The sequence below is a fragment of the Crotalus tigris genome, unplaced genomic scaffold (assembly GCF_016545835.1).
Source record: "Crotalus tigris isolate CLP2741 ecotype Arizona unplaced genomic scaffold, ASM1654583v1 scf7180000024281.4978605, whole genome shotgun sequence".
Lineage (NCBI taxonomy): Eukaryota > Metazoa > Chordata > Lepidosauria > Squamata > Viperidae > Crotalus > Crotalus tigris.
Window position 1 is genome coordinate 2,776,076 of NW_024100453.1, and position 18,578 is coordinate 2,794,653.

General features: G+C 37.2%; 1 protein-coding gene across 7 annotated transcripts in view; it reads right to left on the reverse strand.

Moving 5' to 3' along the window:
- The window catches only part of SGK2 (serum/glucocorticoid regulated kinase 2), a 44,391-nt gene that overhangs the window by 21,766 nt on the left and 4,047 nt on the right, over positions 1-18,578 (reverse strand). Inside the window, exons 1-3 of one of the 7 annotated variants that reach the window (XM_039323653.1) lie at positions 14,730-14,827; positions 5,467-5,527; positions 2,545-2,582 (exon numbers count right to left, since the gene is read on the reverse strand). The exons of 1 other annotated variant lie outside the window; for it this stretch is intronic. Coding sequence is in view for 2 of the 6 variants with exons in the window: in XM_039323649.1 (XP_039179583.1) it covers positions 5,467-5,527 (61 nt within the window). In the remaining 4 variants the exon portion in view is untranslated. Of the gene's footprint in view, positions 1-2,544; positions 4,202-5,466; positions 7,326-14,729; positions 14,848-18,578 lie in introns of those variants that run through there. 5 more of the 7 variants (XM_039323654.1, XM_039323650.1, XM_039323652.1 and 2 more) reach the window with 5 other exon arrangements.

An 18,578-nucleotide genomic window follows, 5' to 3' on the forward strand; every position in this document is an offset into this window, starting at 1 on the left:
GGTAAGAAATGATGGATAAAAGTATTCAAAATTCCTGCAGGAATTTTGACAAATGACGAATTAGAATTACATTATAGATAGCACAGTTAAAAAGTGATATACTATATGTAATCAAAGAGATAGTATCTATCCCAGCATGAAATTAGATTTTTACGCTGCCTCAGTTGCCATTTTGTACTGAAAACACAAGACCATCTTTTTGGTACAATTTAATGTACTTTATGCATTTGTACAAGTCATATTAATAGCCTCATATTTCATCAACAGCAACCCACTACTGTGGAGAATATGAAATGTCTCTTTGTCCATCCACCCATCCACAGGTAGTCCTCAGATAACAACCATTTGTTTAGCTACTGTTCAAAACTATAATGGTACTGAACAAGAGTACTTATGACTGGTCCTTGAAGTTGCAGCTGTCACAGAATTCCCATGGCAATGTTATTGCAATTGGTTGCAACTGTCAGCAGTGCCTCAGATAGAAAGTCCATACAGAGAATGGTAAGGACAGCTGAGATCATAAGAAGCTCGCTCCCTGATATTCAGAATACTGCTTATGAGTGCTATGTGCTTAGAGCTCAAAGCATTGTTAGAGACCCCACACACTCACTTTACATTCTGTTTCTGTTGCTCCACTCTGGGAGGAGGTTTCAAAGTATTTCTAGCAGGATTACCCAATTCTGTAATAGCTTTGTTCCGTATTCCATCCGTCTGGTAAACTCGCAAGATTCGTTTTTCTCACCATGCACATGTATACATAACCTGAACTAGTCTGTTGTTTCTCTATGTCATATAATATGTGGGTATATGCATATTTCTGTATTTATTTATTTATTTTTGTCATATTTATGTAGTGTATATCGGAGTCAAGATTATAGATTGTCATCAATCATAAACAAATATTTTGTTCAATCTAAAAGTGATTTTCTTGGGCGCATCTTTAGCCATTAGGATTCTTCTGTCATCTTCATTTTTTAAATGAAAACATTAAAAATCCTCCAATTAAATGTTCAGAAATGGTCTTTTCATACCTCTTTCAATCATATCCATATTACTGTGAAATTCTACAACTTTAAAAAAACCTTGATATTTCTGAAGCAAAAAAAGTAAGACAAATCTCTCTGAATCAACCCTTCTGGGCTAGTTTTTGTACAATTCAGGAATTCCATTTAACAAATTCCAGGTTAGTGTCGAGGAAGACAAAGTTGGATTGAGGATAGGCTTTTATGAGTCTAATCTTCTTTCTTTTTCTAATGGGAGAGAAAATAAACTAACTCCAGCAGTTAAATAAATATTTGAGCTGCTACTGCTATTCCTGTACACTTACTAAGGAGACTGCCCAATCAAACCACATCTGAAGATTTATCACAGTGCAAGGAGTATTTTAGAATACTGAACATTTCTTAATATTAGTTGATGAGGTATTTGAGAAGGAAAAGCTGCTGACTCTATGCTTTGTGGTAGGTTTCTCAGAGGCATATTTTGGGACGCAGTTCTAAAAACCAAAATAATTTATGCTGGGTTAGATTGGTGAGATTGAGCAGAGCTGCTGGTAGAAGCAGGAGAGATGCTAAACTTGCAAATATAATTTATACAGATGCATCTTTTCCAGGATTTCCATGACTGCACAACTTGTTTGCTTAGGAGGCAAAAAATAAAAGAAGCCATTTTCCAAAGCAGTCATACAAGTTGTAACAAGATAGGAATTTCATACATATTTACATTACAAACAAATCTTTTGAAGGCTCCACACAGCCCAAAGATATGATAACTGAATTCCGTGCAAACTAAGATACTGATAACACTTTAAAAAAAAAAAGCCTCTGATCTGTCCTTCCTCTTTTAACAGCTTTCTGATCTGGAGTCAAGATAAACCTTTCTCCACTCACAAAATATAATGTTTCCTTACAGGCAGCTGCCCCCAAACGCAAACTTTGCATTGTTTTTAGAATAATAATAAAAAAAACCTTCTTTCCAAAAGCAGCAGGCCTCTGTATCTTGATTGCTTCCCAGCTTGGAAGGAGCCCAGCAAATTCTCCCAACAATATGTAAAATATCTTCTTTTGTTGCTATGATGATTTTAACTAATATGATTTGTTCCTGGCTGACTTTCTATGGGCTTTCTATGCACATGATCCCAGAACAATGGGAGGTAAGGAGGTAAGCAGGTGAAAACAGGGTGCAACAAAGTGCTTTGAAACAGACTTAGGTATGCCATTACAGTTTTCTTAACTAAATAGTTATTTCACCACAATGATGTACCCTCAGCCTGTGAACCCAGAAAAAAAAATGCAACTTGTTAAAGGAGATATTATTAAGTATCAATAAAGGAGAATATTGGTAGCTCAGGGTTCAAATGAGGGGTCTTTGGTGCCATCTAAGCTTGATTATTTTTTGGTAGCACTGATGATGTTTGGGTAATGAAATGTCTGCAAGAAAACAACCAAGCTCAGAGAACACCAAGGCCCCTCACTAACAAGTATGGTTTGTATACTCAAAATTCCAAGGCAGCTTCTCTATTTTGTAACTGAAGTGCTTCCCTACCTTCATGGAATACTTGTGCCCTAGGCCAGATTCAGAATCTGAAAGAAAACATACCAGAAGAAAACAATGGCAAACCACTTCTGCATTCTTACCAAGAACTGCCTATCAAATTCCCAGGAGTTGAGTTCAGCTCAAAGGGCACTTACTTGCTGCTCTGACATTTCATCATTGATTTACATCATTTAAAGGACATACCTGTTAAATGAACTGGATTTTAGGAAAGTATTATGGATGTGTGCATTGAATTTGGGTAAACTCCAGATTACAAAAAAAAAAAAAGATAATTCTCATCAAAAGGATGGTGCGCTAAAGTGGAAAAGATCAGTCTGAAATCTGGTCTTGATTACATTTTGATAACAATTGTATCTCCGCAGCATTGCAATGCTTTTGTGATTTACATAAAGACCATAGTGGAAAGGCAAGGGATCATGCCACACATCCGAAGAAGTGACATGAAATAGCAAGAAATAAAAAAAAAATAGCTTCTTTGTCAAATTATTGGATATTTTTGAAAGCATCACTTTTCATGGGGTATTTTCAGGTTTGGAGTATTTTTGGCACAAATTTTAGAGTTCTCTAAATACATCATCACAGTTGAAGTAAATAATAAATATTCTTCCATGTTTATACTTTAAAAATCTATTTCCAAAGTTTTCTTTTTTAGCCATGTATCTGTACATATTGTATATTCACCATGATGTAGCAAGAGCAATGCTAGGATTAATTTCCATTCTAAGTCACCAGAATTCAGCCTGGGCAATAGCACCAGCATGCTAAATGAAGCATAATATTCACTGTTTAGCACGATTCAAGGTCATGGCATAAGGATAAAAACAGTAGAACCTGACTAGCAACTTTTCTCTATATCTCAAAATCCATTCCAAGTCTAGTAATTACTAGTTTTCCCTCCAGTGTCAACCGGTACACAACAATATGAAAGAATTCTGATGGATACCAGGCACAATACTTCTGGGGAGGACCAGAAATGACCATTTAATTTGTAATTAAAAGTAATCACGAGTTCAGCCATAGATTGGATTGATGACCACCAAAATTTATTGGGTTCCATTCAATGGCAGCAGCTACTTCTACAAATCATTGCCCCCTTTTCTAGGGATACACCTAGAATGATGATAAAAGTAAATGTGGAGTTGTCCCTATGGACCTCTTTTCCAAAACAGCGTCAAATTCTTTATTGTAAATTATTTGGGGGTGGAGAAAGAAAAGTTAAAATTCCATACTCAATTTTTTTCCCACTCGTTACACATTAATTTATTACAATCAAATTCATGCTACAATAAAATCAAGCTTTCTATAAAAGGATATTAAATTAATTAATAAAGGATTGTGAACTGTTAAGTTTGTAGAAATAAAAGTCACATACTGGCCACATATTTAACAGCTTCTGCAGGAAGATAAAATGAATAAAGTAGACTGAAATTTTGGTTGCCTAAAGAACTGGACATAAATAAATCAATATTATTAGGGGACAAAAAGATGGTCATCCAGATGTATAACATTTCTACAAAGTAGCTAAGGAGAAATGCAGGTATCATTGTTATATAATACATTAGTTAACTGGACTAAGCTAAAAAGTCTTATTTTAAATGTACCAGCAGTTTTTGATATGTTAAAAATGGAGTGGATAATCTATAGTCCAGGGGTCTTCAAACTTGACCCTTTTATGACTTGTGGACTTCAACTCCTAGAATTCCTCAGCCAGCATGCCTGGCTGAGGAATTCTGGGAGTTGAAGTCCACAAGTCATAAAAGGGCCAAGCTTGAAGACCCCTGCTATAGTCCATGAACTACAGACAATCCCAAACACTTTTCATGCAACTCTCATACCACCCAAGATAATACTGCTGAGAATTCTCCAATAAAAAGCAGTATTGACAGCAGAATTTTTTCCCAATGTCTGCTGGGAAATTTAAAAAAAGTTTTGTAAAGTTATATGCTATTGAAAAATATGGCATTGACTTTTATTATATTGAATTCCTAAACATTATTCTAGAATTACATCTGTCAGTATGATAGCATTAAGGACAAAATAAGTAGCCCATTCATTTAGCCAAACCTGGTGACAGAATTTGGTAGGAACAACAGTATAATCCACTCACTCTTTTTCATTTGCTTAAAGACACTAAGACAGTGTTCTAAAAATATTTAAACAGTGAAGTGCTGAAGGCAATGGAACAAGTCAAGTAAAAAAATGCATACTATATGATAAACTTTTAAAAGTTCAAAAAGGTTAAAAACCAAGAGTAGAGACTTATCTTAGCTCTGAAGGCACTGCATACAGGATGATGTATTTAGTATTTTATTGGATTTGTAAAGCCACCTAATCATCAAATTACTCAAGCTGACATATAGAATGAGTTTAAAACTTAGTAAAACAATAAAGAACAAAACTAAAGTACATCAAATAAAATAGGTCTATAAAAATGCCTGTCTAAAATACTAAAACTGATAATGGAGTTGTTTTAAAAAGAAGGTTTTTAAAAGGCAGCTTTAATTATTTTCATTATCCATGCACCTGTACTCTTAATAACTCAGAATAGAGAGACAGTAGTAGGTAGAAATGCCTCTCAGTGTAAGCTTTTTGCTGATTTCTGCAGATAATCTTTAAAAGCAAATACAAGGTTAATAGTTTTTTTCCACAGCTGCCACTTTACAAACCCTTTCACTTCAATGCACCATTTAAATGCATTGAAATTTAATTATCAGACTTTGTTATAAATCAAACCTTATTTCATTAATAAACAAACATATACTAAAATAGTAGAAATCAAGCCATTTATCATTTTTTAATATCTGTGAAAAGAAATTATAATTAACCAACCGAGCAAATATTGTTTGAGATTAAAGATTGTATCAGATATATCATCTTTCATTAGTGGATGTGAAATCTGCTATACTTTACCTTTTGTCTTTCCCAGTGTTGTGAAGAGGGCTTGTGCCCTTGGTGAGTGCATCAAGACAATCTGGGGGGATAGAGGTACAACTTGAAGAAATTCTTTGACAAGTTTGTCTGTTGGCCACTATCCTGTTAGCTAGGACGAGAGTTGTAGGATGAAGCTCCTTTAACTTATGTCCTCCTGCAAATGTTAAGATCTGCTCTCCTTCAGTAGGAAATGAAGCAAGATGTTATTATGCATTGGCTAGATGCCAGCAACATCACCTCTACACAGGTGGAATTTCACTGCAATACTCAGAACACCCATTTTGGGTAATTTACATATTTTTAAATAAGTTGTCTTTCAAACTAGTCTAGGAGGTGAAATGGGAGCTATCAGCTTATAGTATCGTTTCCTAGGTCAGAAGATGGGGTAGAGCCCGAAGATGCCAAGCACTAGAGAATACTTAAGATGCCAAGTCACCTTCTTCCATGCTTCCTCCAGAGGCTGAGCTCCTGATGTATCCTTAGGCGTACAAGAGGTGTAGAAATTTGATTACATGGGAGTAAGTTGTTACTCATAAGTAATCCCTCTGAATGATTAACCCTGATGAGTAGCAATTGGTACTAGATGGTAACTTTGAAGTTAAATTTATAGAAGCCATCAGGTAAGGCTATTAGGATACTTGGCTTTTGTACTCCTGAACTTCTGTAGTCTTGTTCTCAAATCTAGTTGAACATGCCATGATAATCTTTGTTAATTTTGTCCTCATGACAGGGCCTTTTTCTCATTTCCAGCTAAAGCAGCTTAATATTTTTAGCTATTGTTTTAAATAAGGGTTGTAATGAACAGAATCTAGAATACCTCATGTAATTAATGGGATTGGACTAGTTCCTATTGACCATTAGGCTACTACAAGACTTCCCCTCCCTTTCAGGCATTGGGAACTGCCTTCCATGGCCATTAAAGCTTAGGTTTCAGGACATAACTTTAATGAGGTTGTATGGGCCATTTTGGCTATTCCTATGCCATTGTCATTACCTGACAACGTCTGATACTGTCAGCCATACTGTTCACTGCCAGCACTGCAGTTCCTTTTGTAGTCTGCTTACCCTATTATCAATTGCTCCATTATTTCACCTGTCCTCTGTTTGTGATCTGTCAGCTGGGTTATTTTTGGACACAGATTTAACAGTATTTCAGAATGACACTAGGCCCTCAATCAGGAATAGCCTAACAATTATTGTAAGTGGAGTATCTCTGCACCTGCAACCTGTTAGTGTGATAGATAGCAAAACATGCTGTTCTAAGTACCTGCCCTAGAAGGAGACCTATTGATGATATATATTTTTAACCATCTATTGAGGCTTGATGAAAAGGGAAGCAAACTTCTTTGACTTATTCTGTGTTAAAATTGTAAGGACACTGCCACTTGCTAGCCTCATAACGTAGCTTCTCTAGTTGCTGATTGTGGTCTAGAATACCAACCTTTTTGTTTTCTCACTTGTTGGATGAACTTGTCTGTTTCGGTTTTTACTTTTTTTTCTGTTAAGCCTTCTTGGTCTCAGTCTGACATTTTTGAAATAGTTTTCATGAAAATGAATATAAATGTTGTGCATGTCTGTCTTAATGCTTATACTTATGTGCATGCCATTATGTAACATTTTTATTTTCTGAAGCATTTCCTGTATGCACAATCTGGTGTTATTTCCTTATTTCTTCTTTTAGCAATTTGTGGAGAGTTGAAATAAAAACTCACATTGAATCAATTAGTAATTATATTCATACATGCTTATATAATATTGTTATGAATTGTGGAAAGAATCCAGAGAAAGAAATATTTTGGGAAATATTAAAAAGGCAGAATATATTCCCCCAAAGGATCTTAAAGACAGAAACCATTCCCACCCCCAAGTCTCTCTGCCCCAAACAGAAACCAGGTCTGCAGAAATGCGGATGTGATAATCTTGTCAGATTATCTTGTAGACTGTAGGCTTACTTTCTCAGAGCTTTTACCAGTGTACAAGGACCAAAATGGAAAAGGCCAGCGCATAGCACAATTCAATATGTGGCTAAAGGAGTGGTGTAAAGGGGAAGGCTTTGGATATATTAGTCACGATGTCTGTAGCTGGTCCAATGAAAAGATGTACAAAAGAGATGGTTTGCATCCATCAAAGAAAGGGACTGAGTTACTCGGCTATAAATTCACAGATTTTCTGGAGGAAAATTTAAACTAAACAGCGGGGACAGTGAGTTAATTGATTCAGAACAACCCTGTCCCCGACAATCTAAAAATTATAGGGCTATCAGTGCATGTAAGAATACCAACCTTGCTGTCAAGCAAAATCAAGCCTCTAATAGTGAGTGCCACACAAAGTGCACTAACCAATTAGGTGATAAGACAATAGGGGAACTCAGGCACCACACAGGTTATGTAGAAAGTAAACAGGGCCGGTCATAAGAGCCGAGGTGGCACAGCAGTTAGAGTGCAGTACTGCAGGCCACTTTAGCTGACTGTGTTCAGCAGGTCAGCGGTTCAAATCTCACCGGCTCAAGGTTGACTCAGCCTTCCATCCTTCCGGGGTAGGTAAAATGAGGACCCAGATTGTTGGAGACAACGTAAATATATATATACATTGCTTACTGGTGTACACCGCTTAGAGAGTGCTTGCACTTAAAGCGGTATATAAGTCTCATAAATAAATAAATAAAGGACTCAAATGTCTATACACCAATGCACTGAGTATGAACAGCAAACAGGGTAAACTAGAAATTCAGGTTAATGAGGGCAGATATGATATTGTTGCCATTACGGAAAAATGGTGGGATGAAACCCACACATGGAACACACAGCTAGAGGGATTTAAATTATTTAAAAGAAACAGACCAAATAAAAGAGGAGGTGGAGTTGCTCTCTACATAAGTAATAACTACACCTCTACAGAAATAGAGCACAATGATAAAAACTGTCTTGAATGCATTTGGGTCAATATAAAAGGGGAAAAAATGACATTGCCATAGGTGTATACTACAGGCCACCCAGCCAAACAGAGGAAATAGATGAACTTTTTGCTGGTCAGCTAACTAAAGTATGTAGGAAGCACATCACAATAGTAATGGGGGACTTTAACTACCCTGACATCAACTGGGAGACAAACTCTGCACCAAGTGGAAGATCAAATAGGTTCCTAACAAACCTAGCAGACAACTTTGTCTCCCAAAAAGTAGAGAAGGGAACTAGGGGATTAGCCATTTTGGATCTAATTCTCACTAACAGAGATGAAATGATAGACGGTGTTGAAGCCATAGGAACCCTGAGAGGAAGTGATCATGAAATATTGGAATTCAACATTATGGAAGCACAAGCAATAGAACACAGTCAAACTAGAGTCTTGGACTTCAAGAGAGCTAATTTCAATAAACTTAGAGCTTGGGAAGGATTCCATGGATGAGAATCCTCAAGAGGAAAACAACTCAAGAAGCTTGGGAAATTTTGAAAAATGAAATAATAAAAGCCCAGTCTAGCACAATACCAACAAAGAGGAAAAATAACAGCTCTCAAAAGAAACCAGCATGGCTGCATAAAGAACTCTCTGACAAATTGAAAGATAAAAAGGACAAGTATAGAAAGTGGAAAGAGGGGCACATAACTAAGTCAGAATACCAGCAAATAGCCCAAGCCTCCAAAGGTGAAGTGAGGAAAGCCAAGGCTCAAAATGAACTAAGGCTTGCGACCAAAGTCAAAGATAACAAAAAAAAAGCTTCTTTCAACATGTAAAAAACAAGAAAAAAGTGAAGGAAATGATTGGTCCATTAGTGGGTGAAAATGGCAAGAAGGTGACAAGCAACAGGGAGAAAGCAGAACTATTTAACTCATTTTTTGCACAAAGGGAAAAAACAGACCAACCTATCAAAATGCAGCTGCGAGAGCGATTGTGGGCGCGCCAAGGTACGCCCACGTGTCACCTATCCTCCGCGAGCTGCACTGGCTTCCTGTGGGTCTCCGGACGCAATTCAAGGTGTTGGTTATCACCTTCAAAGCCCTTCATGGCATAGGGCCAGGTTACTTACAGGACCGCATTCTGCCGCACAGCTCCCAGAGACCGGTGAGGTCCCATAGATTAGGCCTCCTTCAGGTCCCGTCGGCCAGACAATGTCGGCCGGCGGGCCCTCGGGGAAGGGCCTTTTCTGTGGTGGCTCCGACCTGGTGGAATCAACTTCCCCCCGAGGTTCGAACTACTCCCACCCTGCCGGCCTTTAAGAAAGCCGTTAAAACTCTCCTGTTCCGGCAGGCCTGGGGCTGATGTCCTCGGGGGGCCGGGATATGATTGGACTCGCGGTATGACTGGATTATTTTATTTTATTGTTTTATGACTGTTTTTAACTTTGTACACCGCCCTGAGTCCTTTGGGATTGGGCGGCATATAAATATTTGTAAATAAATAAATAAATAAATAAATAAATAAAAATAGTGCCATAAAAAACAGAATAGAAATGCAAGTTAAGATAGGCAAGAAGATGGTAAGTGAGCACCTGTCCAGCCTAGATGAGTTCAAATCTTCAGGACCAGATGGATTACACCCCAAGATTCTCAAGGAACTAGCAGATGTGATCTCAGAACCACTGAAATATATTTTTCAAAGATCCTGGAGCACAGGGGAACTACCAGAGGACTGCAAAACAGCTGATGTAGTTCCCATCTTCAAAAAAGGAAAAAAAAATGGATCCAGGAAATTACAGACCTATCAGCCTGACCTCAATACCTGGGAAGATCCTGGAAAAGATAATCAAACAACAAATTAACGAACACCTAGAGGCAAACAAAATCATTACTAAAAGCCAACATGGGTTTGTCAAAAATAGATCATGCCAGACAAACCTTATTGCATTCTTTGACCAAGTGACAAAATTAGTGGATCAGGGGAATGCTGTGGACATAATTTACTTGGACTTCAGTAAGGCATTTGATAAAGTAGATCACAACCTACTACTTGACAAGATAGAAAAATGTGGGGTAGAAAGCACCACCACCAGATGGATCCGTAGCTGGCTGACCGGCCGTATTCAGCGTGTGGTCTTCAATGGAACTGCATCTACATGGAGGGAAGTGTGTAGTGGGGTGCCCCAGGGCTCTGTTCTGGGCCCAGTGCTCTTCAATATCTATATCAACGATTTGGACGAGGGGATAGATGGGGAACTCATCAAATTTGCAGATGACACCAAGCTGGCAGGAATAGCCAACACTCCAGAAGCCAGGCTTAAAATACAGAAGGATCTGGACAGACTTGAACACTGGGCACTATATAACAAAATGAAATTCAATGGTTAAAAAAAGTAAGGTTCTACATTTAGGCAAGAAAAACCAAATGTACAGATATAGTATAGGGGGTACCTTGCTCAACAGTAGTAACTGTGAGAGGGACCTTGGAGTCCTAGTAGACAATCACCTAAATATGAGCCAGCAGTGTGCTGCAGCTGCCAAAAAGGCGAACACAGTGCTAGGCTGCATTAACAGAGGGATAGAATCAATATCACGTGAAGTGTTAATAACACTTTACAATGCCTTGGTAAGGCCACACTGCAATACTGCATCCAGTTTTGGTCACCGCGATGTAAAAAAGATGTTGAGACTCTAGAAAGAGTACAGAGAAGAGCAACAAAGATGATTAAGGGACTGGAGGCTAAAGCATATAAGAAATGGTTGCTGGAATTGGGTATGAAGAGAAAGACGAGGGGGGGACATGATAGCAGTGTTCCAATATCTCAGGGGCTGCCACAAAGAAAAGGGTGTCAAGCTATTTTCCAAGGCGCCTGAAAGCAGGACAAGAAGCAAGGGATGGAAACTAATCAAGGAGAGAAGCAACCTAGAACTAAGGAGAAACTTCCTGACAGTTAGAACAATTAACCAGTGGAACCACCTGCCTCCAGAAGCGGTGAATGCTCCAACACTGGAGGTTTTTAAGAAGAGACTGGACAGCCATTTGTCCGAAATGGTATAGGGTTTCCTGCCTGAGCAGGGGGTTGGACTAGATGACCTCCAAGGTCCCTTCCAACTTTACTATTATTCCTTAGATTGGAGCCAGGAAGCTTGGATTAGAAAAAGATCCCTAGAATCAACAATCCCTCACACCAAATAATCCAACAGTCATCAGCCACAGCCCCAGGGAACCAGGATATGATCTTTGGGGCATGATAGGAGTAACCCACCACATCAGAATACCAGAAAGGCACCCTCAGACTCAGGTCAAATTTCATACCACAGGAACAACTCCAAACAAAAGCTCAAGAAGGTATAAAAACCCACAACTCCCAGCTACATGTGGTCAGCTTTCTTAGAGCCATCTTTCTGTCTGGCTCTCCTCTTCAATAAACTACAACCTTCTTTCTAAAGCAGTCTCTATTTTGTTTATTCCCAGCTTGGACTGGACCCTGATGAAGATTTTTCTTTCAACAGTATGTTTCTTTATATAGACATGTTTATAATGGACAGTTTGAGATTCATAACTATCATAAGTGTCTGTTGGAATCTGTGATAATGTCAAAATGCTGATGTGCATATCATAAGATCATGATGACATCATTTTTCCCCTTGCAAGTGCATATTAGAATTTATCCTAGTAAATAAAATCAGTACATCAAGGCTAACCATCTACCCTCACTGACAAAAAGAAATAAAAGGCAGAATGTCCAACTAGGAATCTTTCTTCCATACTATTCCCAAATTCAAAGTTCAAAGCACTCCCACTAATATAAATTACAATGCCTGCAAAGCTAGTGAACATCAAGTCATTAGCAATAAAGGGAGAAAAAGAAAACCTTGCCAAACCAGTTCTACTATTAAGGCCACTAAGACAGTATGAAATAAAATATTGTTAGATTATCATTTATATATGCTATTGAGTTTTATATTTGATTATTTTAAAATGTCAAATAGTCAGAAAAATAAAATAGAAATATGCCTGGTCTATGAATGGAAGATAAGTATGTAAACATAACTCAAGATTCAGCCCGATGTTGGCAAAAATAGTAATAGTGCTGCAGATTGCTAATTGCTGTTTAGCAAAAGATTGACCTTTTTCCTCACTAAATCTAGTGAAAGAACTGTCTATATTTTCTAGGGTCTTGTAAAATATGGAATGTCCTTCAATTGGAGATACAGTAGAAGGTTTGCATTGCAAGAGATAAATACACTCTATTTTCAATTTCCTTGTTTGCAAAACTAAAGCACATGCATTTTTCTCTAGCATAAAATGTGTTTTTAGTGGACATGTTATAGCTGGGACTGTGTTGTTGCATTTAAAAATATATATCTGGACTTCAGTGATTTAGGGACAAGTATTACTGCCTGCCCTCTCTGCCACTATGCAGAGTTTGGAGCTATTGTTGATACCTGCCACTGAGATGTTTACTTTTTATATATAAAAACAAAAGAATAGGATATATTGAGTGAAAAGAAAGAAAAAAAGCAACAAAAAGAGAACTACCAAACAGTTCTATTCCATCAAATCATTTTCTAACTAGGCTACAAGTTAACTCTGAGTGCCAAATAAGTCAGGAGCAAACATTGGTGCAAGCTTCTGCATTAGTGCTTGACTTTTGAATGGAACACAAGATGACTACAGTCCCAAAAGAACTGGATAGCCAGGACCACAGAAAAAATAAAAGAACATTGGTTAAATTAAATCAAATTAAGCTATTATAATTATTTCTCAGGCAATATGAGTCCCTTTCTGTCAGACTAACATTTTAAATTGCTGGCTGGTTTGCAGAGATTTGAGAGGCTGTATTTAGGGCTTCCACTCTTTATAGGCAATCCTAGTCCTTCAGGTTGGGTTTGCACTCTAGCCACAAGTCGTTCTCACCTATCCTTGAATAAAAATGAAGTTTCTCCTCATTCCAGCTCCCAAACAGCATTTTGTTTGCACATATCAGAAGCACCAAGGCATTTCTGGGTTGAAAGGATTAGATGGTGACATCACTGTTGCCCAGGGGCGCTCAGTTGGTGGCTCCTTTCATGTCCCTGGCAGGAGCTGGAGTAAAGGACGAGAGCTTACCCTGCCCCATGGCAACACTTGGATCTTGAACGCAGACTTGCTAATCTCCAACCTAGCATCCTAGCCACAAGAGCCAATTGTCTGTTATATACATTAAAATTAGCAATAAGAGAATTCTCAATATAGAAAATGAGCTTGAAAAGTGACTACAAAAGTTAGGTCAAGATTTAGAATACAATTGCATTTGTATTTATCAAGAAGGAAAGACACAATGCTCTAGATCATAGCATAGATTAAAATTTATACTGGTGCAATTCTGCTCTTATAATAGCCAACAAGGGATGGAAGATAAATACATCTCCATCATATCAAGTTTAAGCCCTAAGCAAAATGCAGGAAGGGGGGGAAGTCCTGCTGTTCAAATAAATGGATATGAAATCCAAGAAATTATGGGATACTTTGAGGTTTTTATCATCTTCCTGGCTATCTTATTTGTATCATATTGTGAGATATAGATGTCATTATAGATAGTCTTCACTTACTGATTGCCTAGTTCAGCCACCATTGAAACTTACAGCAGAGTTGAAAAAATAGATTTATGACTGGTCTTCAAACTTGCAGTCATTGCAGCATCCCCATGGTCACAATTCACGCACTTGGCTACCAGCATGCATTTACCACAATTGCAGCATTCTGCGGTCACATGATCAATATTTGCAAATTTCACAGCCAGCCTTTGACAAGCAAAGTCAATGGGGAAGCCAGCAGGAAGTTGCAAACTGCAAGTGTGTGAGATCACATTTAATGACCAATGGAGCACTGGTGATTTGCTTAATGACCACAGCGGAACTGATGTCACAAGTCAGGCATGGTGATAGGTTGCTTCACTTAACAAGTGCACCCATTAGTGACATAATTGCTGGTCCCAATTGCGCTAAGTGAGGACTCTGTTTTCCATTGGTTACACTCTTGAATTGTCCATAACTTTTGGTCTTTTTTTTTGATGAAAATGCTGCAACAATGCATTTTGATGTCTAATACTGGAAGTAGCATTAATCTGCATAGCAGGACATAAGACTCTGAGACCTAAAACCAACTTATTAAATTGTGGAACAAACTGTTATCAGAAAGGACAGTATGATATCTAAATTCAGGTATCATAGCTCAGTTCTAAGTAACTGCTCTATCCTATATATTCCATGATTTTAGAATTAGTTTCCCCAGACCTACCATTTTCTTAGATCTTTCTCCAAAAATACATAAATATGAAATACAGAGATAAATCCAAACCTTACCTGCTTATGGGGATACTGCCAGAAGGCTAGTTCCTCTGTGCCTTTCTAAAAGCAAAATAATTCCATTTTCTAACTATTTTGCCCTGGTTGTGTTATCCTTTCCTCATGTTTTTGTTTTTATAAATTAGTCTGAAGGTCAGAAAAGTATGAGGAGTGGCTTATGCTGGGAAGTAAATTATTACCCCAGCTTTTGGCTCTGAGGGAATGAAAAGTGAAGATAATGGTGATGGAGGATACTTGTTCTCACTGGAAGATTAGAGGCCAACTCGGCTTTCCTGGGGAAATGAAAAATATTTAAGAAAGGTTTGCTTTCTGGAAGTAATTCACATGCTGGAGCTGAGCTATTAAGATATGTGCTTCTTTATAAATGCCACAAAATGGCAGTCTAGAACAGGGGTGTCAAACTCGCCATGTCATGTGGGTGTTGCGTCATATCGTGACTTTTTTTCCCTTGCCAGAGCTCAGGTGGGCATGGCTTCCAAGTGACATCCAGCCCGTGGACCGGCAGTTTGACACTCCTGGTCTACAGCAAAGTTTCTCAATCTTGGCAACTTTCAGATGTGTGGACTTCAACTCACAGAATTCCCTGGCTTGGAATTGAAATTCTCATAATAGAAAGTTGCCAAGGTTGAGAAATACTGTTCTAATGAGTCTGAATACAGGTAAGTCTCAATTAATGCAATTCATCCCATGAAATGTTCACATTATTCAAATATGTACTATAGGTTTTGAGACAGCAATTGGTACAAAGGCTATACCATGCCACACTACAAGCAGAAATACAATGTTATTGTTTTGACAAGCAATGATAAAATCATGCATACTAAATTAGCTTTATAATGTGTTGATAGGTTTTCTGTCGATTTAACCTGTGATAAAATTGAGTTCAGGTAATAAAGAAAAACACTTTCTGCCTCAGGTAAAGATAAATACTGCTCACACAATATCGAGAAAGACTTACATCTTGAGGAAATGTTGACGGTATCCTGTACTTCAGCATTCTAAAGCAATAGATTAACTAAAATTAAACTAAAATGTTATCTGTTATTTTATTGTAATTTGCTCTTCTTTCAATTCCTTACAAAATATGCATACTTGCAAGACTTATGGCAAGTGAGACCAGCAGTTCCAGGCCAGATATGACTATTACACCAACATGTAACAATTGCTTATTCTGAAAATCACTAAGAAACATTTTGCCAAGTACAGTATCCATTAATTTGGAAGAGCAGAAGGAAGAAACCTCATAATTTAACACCCTCAGAATATAAGTGTCTATATTTCTGCACTAACAATAGACATTCAACTGTTCTATATGGCTTCATTCTTGTAGGCAATAAAGTCTGTAATCTAGCCAAGTACCGAAGAATTATTTTAATCAAGTAATATCAAGGAATCAAGCTAAGGCATGTTGTGCCAAATTCATGATTTACTACCAAATCCAGATCAAGAAGCCTGACAGTATCATACGGGGATTAAGTATCTGGTAAATCATGGTTGCAATTCACTTTCTACTATTATTTTCTATTTGAGTGTGTGTGTGTGTGTGTGTGTGTGTGTGTGTGTGTGTGTGTGTGTGTGAGAGAGAGAGAGAGAGAGAGAGAGAGAGAGAGAGAGAGAGAGAGAGAGAGAGAGAGAGAGCTTCTTTTTAATCTTATATATATTATCAGCATGTCAAATCACTACTAATGGGAGATGAACTATTAACACAAATAAGCCCTAAGGATTTTACCTGGATCAGAATGTTAAAGTTAAAATGAATGTGATTGAGTGCTGGTTATGTCTGTAAATTTTCCACCTTTCTGTTATGTTCTAACATTGCATTTGAAAATAAGTGCAAATGGGATTGAAACATGTGATCATTTCTTACTTGCAGGCCTAATTCCACCTAGTACTTTTAATATACATTCATGGGATAACATTTCAAAACCACAAATAGACCTTGGATTAAGGCTATGTCATTTCAGATCATATGATCAAATATCACATTGCTATTATTTCATCATCAATAGTTTAATAATAATAATTTCAAGAATTAAAGTGCAGTGGTGTGTGTTTTTATTGACAGAAAGCATGCAGCATATAACCTATTAATAACTATTTAAAATCTGATCAGACTCCATCTAATCCAGAAATGAAAAATTTGTGGCCCTTCAGATATAACAGAATTATGCTCAGCATTCTTGAGTATTAATTATGCTGATTTGAACAGCTAGGAATCATAGTTCACCTACATTTTGGTAGTAATAAATGTTTTCAGTAGTTGGCAGTGTAATTGATTTGCAGGCAGTCTTTGACATGAATTCTTCCAATATTACTGATTTAGATTATAGGTGTATCTTGAAGATGCTGCCAGGACTCTGATTGTATAATCTGATGGGGGCTGGCTGTCAAAACATTACTATGACTAAGACACCTGCATGGTGGTACTGCCTCTGAAGAATCAAACTGCTGTCACCATTTAATTTTTATATAAATACAAAAATCTTTCTAATCTCATACATTCACTGTGTAGCAGATTAGGCTGAAATGATGGTTGGCTAAAATGAGCTTCACATCTGGGCATATTTAAAGAAGTTTTCTCAATCCCAATACACTTATATATGGCATTAAAGTACTACTTACTAGAATTCTCAGGTTGATTTCCATTCTGTAAGTTATTTTCAGTAAAAGCAATGAAAGCTTAATTTGAACCACGTGCAGAACAAACTTATTGTGCATGAGTGGTCCGGCCTTGGACTCATTTTTATTTCTAGATTATAGTTCCATAAGGGAAAAATAAACAATGTAACAAGATAATAGTACAGAAATAATCCTTGTTTCCAAAAACATAGTCCATGTGAAATCAGAGGGTATTCTAAAGCTGTCAAATTTATGTATTAATTAACTTTAATTTGTTAAATGATCAAACTTTGGAATTGCTACAAATCTTCAAATGCATAATAGTCAACATTAAATGTTCAAGGATTTTACTGTGTATGTCAAGATTCATACAGAGTTTAACATAACTTGGCAGTTTAAGAAAAAAAAAAGAGTATTTTATATTTTTGTTGTTTTATATTTATCTTGTTTTGTTTAAGGAAAAAATGTTCTCCTGAAAATGTTCCTTTTTCTGGCTCTTTCTAACTACTGTTTTTAATTCTCAGATACAGCTTCAGCATTTTGGCCTCCAGAGTGGGAACACAGTAATTGAAGAATCATATAATGCAGTCTGCCCCAATCTAACGACCTCCAAGTGTTCTTTCTATAACCACAACTCCCACCTTTTCAGGCTAGCATATCTGGAGGTCATTTGAAGAAGGGTAATATAGTGCATGAAATCAGTCAGATTTCACTTCAAGGTTACTCAGGAACTTTCACAACATGTCTATTGTTAAGTATGCTCCACCAGATCTGACATGGAAGGCGTGTTTCAAGTCCCTTTCTATCACTGTCAACTTACTGGACCCAGGAGTTGTACCTTTTCTATAGTAGCACTTCCCCCACAGAGGTGCTTCTTTTGCTCCAGTGAGCTGAAGTTCTACCCTTTTAAACATGTAATAATTCTATTAATTGTATTCATTTTGTTAATTTTATTTTACATACATTATTAAATAAATGATTCATAAAATCTGAACAACAAAAACATCCATTCGACATCATTTGAATAATTTCAAAATAACAATAATGTAATAAATTATTGTTATTGTATACATTGACAAAACATATCACATCTTGCTTTTTCTTTTAGATTAACCTTCTGCATAATCAGGACACAGTGTTCCAGAATAGCTGCACTAGATACAATTATAGTTATTTCCATAATGAAAAGACAAAAGTGCAAATATCAAAAGACAAACCGAACAAGTG